The sequence below is a fragment of the Plectropomus leopardus genome, chromosome 13, assembly GCF_008729295.1.
Source record: "Plectropomus leopardus isolate mb chromosome 13, YSFRI_Pleo_2.0, whole genome shotgun sequence".
Lineage (NCBI taxonomy): Eukaryota > Metazoa > Chordata > Actinopteri > Perciformes > Serranidae > Plectropomus > Plectropomus leopardus.
This window is the reverse complement of record NC_056475.1, coordinates 27,857,214-27,866,685: the sequence shown is the minus strand read 5'-3', so window position 1 is coordinate 27,866,685 and position 9,472 is coordinate 27,857,214. Positions and strand designations below refer to the sequence as shown.

The following is a 9,472-nucleotide window of genomic DNA, read 5'->3' as shown; positions in this document are numbered from 1 at the left end:
GCTAGACTGACTCATTGTACAGTGGAGTGTTATGGAGCTGGGAATGCTGATTGTGCTTGTTGTGTGTGAAAGTGTATGTGTGCATCTACACACGTACTGTACACACATTCAAATACACAGAATTGTGCATACATGAACGTTTGTGAATATGTGGATCTTCCGGATAAAGAATGACATTTTCTCTTGTTTTGCCCTGGTTCGAAACAGCCTCATATATGCTTGTCCTATGTTATGCAGCATCTCTATGTATTTTATGGCACTATGAGGAAAGTCACTTAAGAGAAGCTTAGGATTTTAGGTGGTGAGTTTTGTGACTGTCATAAAAAGGTACTGATTTTTCTGATTGTGTCAGAGTGCCTCTCCGGTCCACTTGTGTTTTCTTGGTGAGTTTGTTACTCTTCTGTAGTTCAGGTTTGGGGGTTACAGTGATTATTCTATCAAACTAACAGCCCAAAACCCAATAATATTCCATTTCCAAAGATATAAAACACACAAAGCAGCAAATCCTTGATTGGAAAGACTGGTATAGGCAAGTGTTTACAAATTTCGCTTAATAAATGAACTAATTCCTAAAAAACTGATCAAAACTGTTGTCAACTAAACTTTTCAGAAATCCTAATCTGCAAACCCAACAAAAATGCAAGAATTTAGAGGGCTGAACAAAACCCTGGTTTTAACACAAAGCCCCCATGAGGTTTGGCCGATATCATGACAGAACAATTTATCAGGGTATTTAGAAATCCAAAAGTTATGTTTTTAAGTACTGTCATTTAACTCATTGTATGTAGTGCACAACACACACCACTAGAGCTCAGTCTCTGGTCTCTACCGGTGTGGTGGAGGAGTAAGTTACAGTTACAGGACCGTAAACAGCTGGCGGCCAGCAAGCAGAGAAAGACAGGGGAATAAGGGCATGTTTTTTTACATCTAACTTTCTGAATTAAGAATTTATTTTGACCAAACTGGAGCTGGTCATTGTTGGAACAGTGGACTTAGTAGATTTCTAGCTAGAGTAACCAAGTCAAATGAAGTGTTTTATGATGAGTTAACAAGGCAATTAAGTCTCGTCAGTTGTCCATGACAGAGAGAAAGTTGAATTTAAAAGGTAAGGAAAACAGGTGTGATGATATTACTTTTCTTAACATTTTGGGGGTTTCTTTTGTGTATTTATTAGTCTGAAAAGCTAAAAGTAAGTAGCGCACTCATCGTCAGGAGGTTTGAGCAAAGGTTAGCGTCGCACACTTATGCTGTCACATACTGTATAGCCTGCTAAAATTTCGGTAAAGTATGAAGGTATGAAATATTACATACCACCCAAGCCTAGCCTGCACCATGAACATTTGGTCTACATGGTAGGACCAGTGGTCATAGTTAGGTAGCAGGTATGGTAAGTGTTAAGACAATGTGCATTTAACAACAGATACACTTAAATTTAAAAGTAAAGAAATAATTACTAAGAATTCGAAGGGTCAGGCCACTCACATTTGTAGTAGCAGTAATAGTGAGAGTGTGAAAAGCATGGATTTCCTCGTACAGCAGTAAACAACAGCTGGTGTGTGGAGGTGGTCCGAAAGCCTCGCAGTAATAGTCAATAGTGCAAGTATCAGGGAAGTAAATGAGCTCAGTCTTGTTGAATGATCTACAGTGGAGTCAGGATTTGGCATTAAAAAGTGAATTTGAGCCCAAGTAATTCTGGGTCTCTCCTTGAAAGTTGAAATGAAAAGGGCTTTTTAATCTTCACACGTGCTTCACTTTTCATTACATCTGTGAAAACCAAACTTGTGAATGATCTAAGAGCATCGAACGAAACAGCAACGTTGGCTCAGAGTCCAAATACTTTGACTACTGACTGTGTATGTACAGTTTAAAGAGTCACACTACAAGCACGCTAGATATGAAACAGCCTGTCAGCGAACCTTTCAGTCACAGTGGCTGTTCAGCAAGTGTAAAAGCCCGGCTGCAGCGTGGAGATTCAACACCATGGTAACACCCCATGCCGTGCACAGAAACCTGTCTGCTACAAGGGCCGCAAAGGGATCAGTGAGCATCCTGCTCGCCAGATCCTCTCCAGGCACCTCGTTGCACCTGCTGTTGACTGCACCAAGAACAAAGTCTGCCATTCACAGTTTGCCAAAGCAAAATGAAGACCAAAGGAACAAAGTATCTGAGACGTTTAGGGTCAACTATGGATCACAATCCTTGGTGGCGTACGTAATCATGGCAGTGGCTGGCTATAGGTTACACCCGTGAGTGAATCAAGTGTATTTTATGGTGCAGAAAATTCAGAATTACAACATGTGTTTGGCAACTGGCAGTCAGCAGCACCAACTGAAGCAGAAACTGCTCTTATGCCAACCTCAACCTCCTTCAGACACAGCAGGGCAGCAGCCGCTTTCATTTCTCCTTTATGATCTCCTCGTATTTGGGCGGAGGGTCGCTATATGAAGGCGCTGAGGTCTCGTCACCGCTGCTCTCCAGGTGTCCTGTCACCTCTTCATAAGACGGAGGGGGTGTGGCGCCGGACAGCCGCGAGGCCACCGACAGGGAGGAGTCCTGGACGTACAGGGCACAAGTGTTCTGCTGGTGGAGGCCGTGGGAGTCCGACTGAGAAGCTCCTCCTCTCTCTGCTCCGCTGACCACCACAGTGGGACGGGAGCTGGACTCCTGGTGGGAGCTTTCGCTGTGCGCTTCGCGGTGAACCAGGATGCGCGGCAGACTGCGGGTGCTGCGGTTGTTGGCCAAGTAGCGGTTCTGTGTGTACGCGGGCCGTCGACGAGTGGCCTTCTGGAGCTGGCACCTCCAGAGGAGGAAGAGGCCGATGATGATGAGCAGAGCCACTCCCAGCAGAGGAACCACCATGTAGACGGTGTCGGCGCGCTCCGAGCGCCCCTCACCGTTGCTGCTCACTGTATAGATGCTGCGGGTTTTCCAAAACTCCATCTAGGAAGCATGAAGAAGATATGTTTAGTTCTTTGGTTTATTTTAAGCTGTTTGCTTGATTCAAAGTCAGACTAAAACAGAAATTTCTCGACTCTAGTGATCAGGGTCGGACTGGAAACAAAATTCGGCCTGCGTATTTTTCTTCTGGACTAGCCCACTACTACCCCCCGAACCTGCTGGTAGATTGTTGTCATTACCGCTGCTAATGAAGATTTTCAATGCTACTGTTACTTTTAAGTAAGTCTGCAACATCAACCTCCAGTATTTTTTTTCTCAAGTCTTCTCTGCTCCACCTTTTTGTTTTTTGGCTCCTTTTTCCATCTAAATTGTGTTTTTATTCCAAATATGCCACTCCATATACCTAGATTTTATTTATGTCCTGCTTGACCCCTGACATTTCATGATGGACAGATCCACATGAAGCTGTGGGGGGAGGTGACGATGGCCGGTACCTTTTTGGGGCTGTCCCAGCATCAAGTGGGCTGTGGCCGGCAGATCTTTCTTTCTGTTTTTTTTCTCCCTACAACTTTTTTCTACATGGCTGGTGGCGGCCCTGCAGCCCACAAGGATCTGGCATTTGCCAGTAATGCCAGATTGGCCCGTCCAAGTCTGGCGGTGATCACATACTGACATAATTGATGAAGTAGTGTGTGCACACATTTGCTGTACTCTGGCTCACCGTTCTCTCTTTGTTCTCAAACACTTCATTGGCCTCTTCGAAGCTGCAGCTCTCCTCGCCACACTCCCTCTCGATGTTTCCCTGTCTCAACTCCTCCAGGAAGCCGTTGGCTCGAGGGAAACGCTTCAGAACCGAGTGTGCATCCTTACCATCCAGGAATGCTGCAGCACACACACGAAGCAAAAGTTCAGCCGGTCACTAGAGTAACTCAACAAGTCAAGTCAATTTTATTTATAAAGCTCATTATCATAAAACACAGTTTTCAGAGGGCTTCACAGCATACGACATCCCTCCGTCCTTAGACCCTCACATCGTCTAAGCAAAAACTCCCCCAAAAAAACATGCAACAGCACGCATAAGGACTTTTTTTTCCCCCCTGCACCTTTTAGAGCTCCTACACATTCATCTCAACCGGATATTCTCATGTACTGCTCTCCATCAATCCTCAGCCAACCCACAAATCTGATTGTAGTGATCATCGTGATGAACCCACACAGAATTATCAACAGCTCTACAGATTTTCTTTGGCTCTTTCAGCTCATTCTTTTAGTTATGCGGCCCACAACTTTCCTGTTTTGTTTCAGTCCCGGTGCTTTCATCAAGCAGCAGGCAGCTGTTTCAGAGAAAAACAGAACCCACCGTACACTCCACACTCAGCACCACACAGCTGACAGAGTTAGAGACGAGCTGGCAGAGGTGGGACCAATTCACTGTTTTGCAAGTCACAAGTCACAAGACAGGCAAGTCCCCAGTCAAGTCACAAGTCCTAAACTTTGATATTCCAGTCCTAAACAAATCATAATGCTTTCTTCACCTGATTTAATGCTATTTTAACAACAGAGTAGCAATATATTACATTTACAGCTTTTTACAATTTGTATTAACTTGGAACCGTCAGTTATTAAGGAATAGTTGATTATAGAAATTAATGGAAATGAATTTATTTGTGGCACACAATTGCATATATATAATAATAATCAGGTTTTAACCCTTTGAAATCTGAGCAAAATGGCTTGATTTCTTTCAAAAACATGGGGAGAAGGCAATGAGCAACTAAACAATAAATAGACCAGAAGTTAGCAAGAAATGATTAATAATTAAATTATGTGAAGAGAAGAAAAGAGAGAAAATTAAAGAACATAAACAAACAAAATGACCTGGAAAAAGTGCAGAATTTTTAAAAGAATACTGAAAACGTAATTTTAAATTTATAACCAAAATTATAATGAATATAATTTTCTGGATTTTGTAATAATTGACCCCCCCACAGGTTTAAAGACTGGTAAAAGGTGTCTGAATTAGATGGAGAATTATACCTTTATTTCAGTTATTTTTAAAACAGAGACTATACACATACTTACATTAAAGAATGGTTTCAAGCCCTACAGTGATAAAACATTTGTTCAATCAAACTTAACCCTTCTGTTTTCATTCCTTTAAGGGTCATGCTGAGTGGTGATAATAATAATAATAATAATAATAATAATAATAATACTGTAATAGAGTGATACTGTGAAATCACAGTATTTTCTGAGAAGATTATTGTACTGTGAAAATTGCATACCGTTGCAACTCTGTTGCACAATTTTTATATTCTGGAGGAAGGTTTCAGCTACTTTCAAAAGCCTCAAACCAAGTGAAGTCGTGTCTAATTTGTGTTTGAGGAGAGGTTGACCTGTTTGAAAAGGATGTGTGTGTGTGTGTGTGTGCGCGTGTGTGTGTGTGTGTGCGTGCGTGCGTGCGTGCGTGCGTGCGTGCGTGCGTGTGTGTGTGTGTGTGTGTGTTGTGCTCACCAGCAGCCATGCTTCTGCCCTGTTACTCACACTCTGACTGACTGCAGACCTGCAGGGAGAACACAGCACAACATTAGACAACCATGACTGACAGAATCATTTAACAAAGGGATGGGATCGCCGTCCAGCAGAGCGATGCATCCTCCGCAAAAGCTGCAAGAGGCATTTTTCACCACTCACTTGGATACAATAACGATACATTTCCTGGCATCTAAACAGCCTAACTGGTTCCCTAGATGTATTAGCTGATAGTCATGCTCAAGTGCAATATCTGTCATTTTAAATTTGGCCTACACCAAAAGCCAAAACCCAGACCTTCCTGTTGGTAACTTCAATAAAAATAGTTTTTTATATCATATTTCCTGAAACTGTAACTATCCTGACTGTAGCACATGAGGCGGATGTTTCTTTGTTTTGGTGAATTTTCCATATTTGAATCTAGGATCGGAGGAAAGAGGCTGCAGAGTGTAAAGACAAATTTGTGAGTTGTGATATTGAGCTTAATATATACTAATTGTATATATTAAGTATATGACTGATAAAAACTACACTGCTAAATGTGTCATTACCAAAAACCTACACATGATCTCAGCAGTATTTCACTCTGTCCACTTATTATTATTTAATGACATATCAGCACTCTCAGAAACCATGAGAACAAGTCTTGCCTGAATAACTCAATGACAAAAACATTCAACTTCACTTTTCATCTTACGCACAGTCGATTCTGACCGCTTTCTAAATGTGAGACACTGATACAAAGGCTAAACATGCTGATTCATATAGTATTACTACACAGAGTAGTCAAAGTGTCTCTGTGATCATGTGGTGGCTAAAACAGCTCATATGCTCATGCTAGAAAATGTGCTCTGACAGCTGTGAAACACTTTACTGGTTTCCAGTTTCAGAATTTCCCCACAGACTTCCATCATTACTTTATGCACAGATTACACTCTGGCCCCAGCTACTGTATGTCAGGTCTTCTACAGAAGAGGTCACAAGTGATGTAGTCCCATAAAACTACACCCACTTTAGCATCACTCCTGCTAGAAGACATGGTAACCATGTAAAAAAAGCAACACAACACCATCATAGTCCTTAATTCATGGGATTATTCACTTCTTGTGGTGAGTCATTTTTTGTAACAGTAAGACTCTAGCTTTTCGTTTTAAACTCAGTAAATCATACATTGGGTGGGGTGAAATGAGGTCACATGGGACACATTTTGATAGATTACCAAGAAAACCACCAAAAATTCTGAAGACCACCTTGAGTGTTACTTTTAGAACTCCTCATGTATCTCTGCTATATTTTGAAAAGAAAATATGTTGCCAAATTTAGAAACACTGGATCCTCAAATTTATCAAGCCCCTACCTACTGGGATGACACGTTCAGGTGAAATGGTACCACTATTGTCCCTTTGAAGCCTAAGCAAATCGGCTTGATTTTTTTCAAAAACATGGGAAAAAAAGCAATGAGCAACTTCAGCAAAAATAGCCCAAAATGAGCAACAAAAAAGAGTAAATAAATTACATATGAGGGGGAAAAAAAAGAAAACTAACAAACAAGGAAATTAACTGGAAAAAAGTGTTTAAAATTATAATAATTCTGTTACATAATTTTAAACAAGTAATTATGATAATTATAAATATAGTTTTTACCTAGCTTTGTTTCCCCTAGCTTTTTAAAAATAACTTTCTAAATCAACCCTAGACTGCATTATCTAGGTGTATTAGTCCGACTTTGAGAAACTCGACTTAGAATGATTTCAGTCAGACTGACATGTTTTCATGTATTTTAAAAGTCCAGTTTTAGTCGGACTAACACAATACTTAGACTTTCTCTAACATCATGTGAACATACTGACTGATGGTTAATTCTGGACTATTCTAGCTGACACAGACTCACTGCACTATCTTAAGTATTTAATAACAAAAATACTAAAAATGACAGTGACATTACAGGATGGCACACAATAGCAAAAGTCATAGTTGTATGGCAAATGGCAGCCTAAAGTCATACTGGTTTCACTGTGGAAAAGTGCCCCATTTTAACTTAATGCATCCTACTCACACAATACCCTATCCCATATAAACTAAAGTGTATCACCAATGTTCGTATAAGTAAACTGTTATTACCAAAAAGAAAAAAATAACATGCCATATAGCAATACTTGCAAGTTCTGGGACCAGTGATTTTTTAAAAATGTATTTATCTTTTATTTTATTGTTGTGTTGCCCATTGTTTCACGTAAAGCACATTTGTACCGCTGATGCAATAACATGTTTGCTGACCTGACGCTGATATTTTAAGGGCCCATGATGTAAGACCTGAGGCTATTTGTCCCATTTTACCTGATGTCTTAAATCACCTGACTTCACCATATAGAGCACAGATGTAACATGTTCTTTTATGCATAAATCTGCTTCAGACTGACTAGACAGGTTGCTTTTTGATTTAACTGTAACACAGTTTTATTCTTCGGATCTGCAAGACATGCGTGTTTGACATGTTTTACATTTCACACATTTTTGCATCAGCCTAATTCTTTTCATGTTTACTCCCATGTATTGTTTTGGGTGACTGACACCACATTTGCTGTGTCTGGCATATACCGCCTGGGAAACAGACAGCTCTCTGAAATATTACAGGGAGGGTCTATTTTTTTTTTTTTTTTTTTACATTTAGCCTTACCTCAGACAAATATAGGCTACTATAAATATAGATGGAGAGGGATGGGGTTGGGGGTTTCCATAGCAACAGAGACAGAGATATGGGAGGCTCTGAATCCAGATCAACTTGAGTAATTAGGATCCAGGATAGTGTTTTTAATGGGGTGTCTACTGTAAAATATTTCTATCAAAAAAAAAAATGTCTCTGTCCTGGAATAGCCTATAGAGACACGAGCGCACAGGTGAGGCGCGCGCACAGACACAATGCTATTCATCAAGGAGCATCCCATTTCTACAAGTGCAAGCCAAAATACTGTTGATATACTTCAAAAATACATCCCCATGTTAACGCCAAAACATAAACAGACATTTACTTTTATAAAAACATTTTATTTTTTTTGAATAAACTGGTAGAAAGAGGCTTTTGAGGTCAGTAAGATCTCGTCGCCTTCTCGCGCTCCGGCACCGTTAACTGCATATAAAAAATTCAAGACTCATGTTGACTTAAAGTCATTTTTTCTCCGACGACATATGTCGACACGTTGTGCCTCATAACTATAAACTACCTAAAGCTTTTGGACAATTAATTTTTCTGTCACTTGACGGTTTAGTTCTCTCTCTACTTTGTTTGAAGGAGGGAAATATAAAGTCTTTCTTACCTTCATTCCGCTTGATAACAGCCTTTCCCTTTCCATCTCCAACTCCAGGGAACTCCCACACCAGTCATGAAAATGCCCGTGATTGACGTATCCACGAGCCAATAGGAGAGGAGGAATCCCTAAAACTGGCCAATTACAGCCCTCATGAGTATCGACTGACGCAAAGGGAAGGGGCGGGGAAAACGTACTGAGAAGAAAAAGGAAAAAATGAAAGCCGGGCACACGGACGGCTGCCACAGGCGGAGGCTCGCTGAGCGGGCGCGCGTGTTTAATAAGATTAACGGTGACGTTTTTAATTCGCCACCGAGGTGACAGTTTAGAAAAACGTAAGTATTCACGTTAAATGACAGATTTCCCGCCTGTAGACGGACTGTTTACCTAACAGATCCATGGTAGAGAGACAAACAAAACTCCACAAAGCCACACCTTGCATACTCAGTACTCAGCTTCCCAACATCCTCAGTGCGGGTCTGACCCGTCTGACCACGCGCCTGTACGGAAGAGGATTAGGGCCACACGTGAAACATTTGTTTGAGTTTGAGTTGAATGTAAATTTCGACTGTATTGTTAGAATTCTGAGTTTAAACTCTGAACTTAAATCAATTTTTCACATGGTGCCCTAACAGGCTCACGAGCATGAACGCACTAAAAGAGCGTTTTTGAACATTTTTGGTGAAAAGTGAACCCAAGCATCAGTTTGAAACATAGTTGAATGTGAGTGTTTATAA

The 9,472-nt window shown here is 40.9% G+C and overlaps 1 protein-coding gene across 1 annotated transcript; it reads right to left on the bottom strand.

The window, feature by feature from the left end:
* Window positions 1–1,635: 1,635 nt before the first annotated feature.
* LOC121952773 (transmembrane gamma-carboxyglutamic acid protein 3) lies at window positions 1,636–8,810 on the bottom strand. Its single transcript, XM_042499598.1, has 4 exons — window positions 8,745–8,810; window positions 5,413–5,461; window positions 3,620–3,780; window positions 1,636–2,940 (listed from the first exon to the last, which is right to left on the bottom strand). Exons 2-4 carry the CDS (start codon window positions 5,420–5,422, stop codon window positions 2,395–2,397), a joined length of 717 nt encoding a protein of 238 aa, XP_042355532.1. The 5' UTR covers window positions 5,423–5,461; window positions 8,745–8,810; the 3' UTR covers window positions 1,636–2,394.
* Window positions 8,811–9,472: the final 662 nt, after the last annotated feature.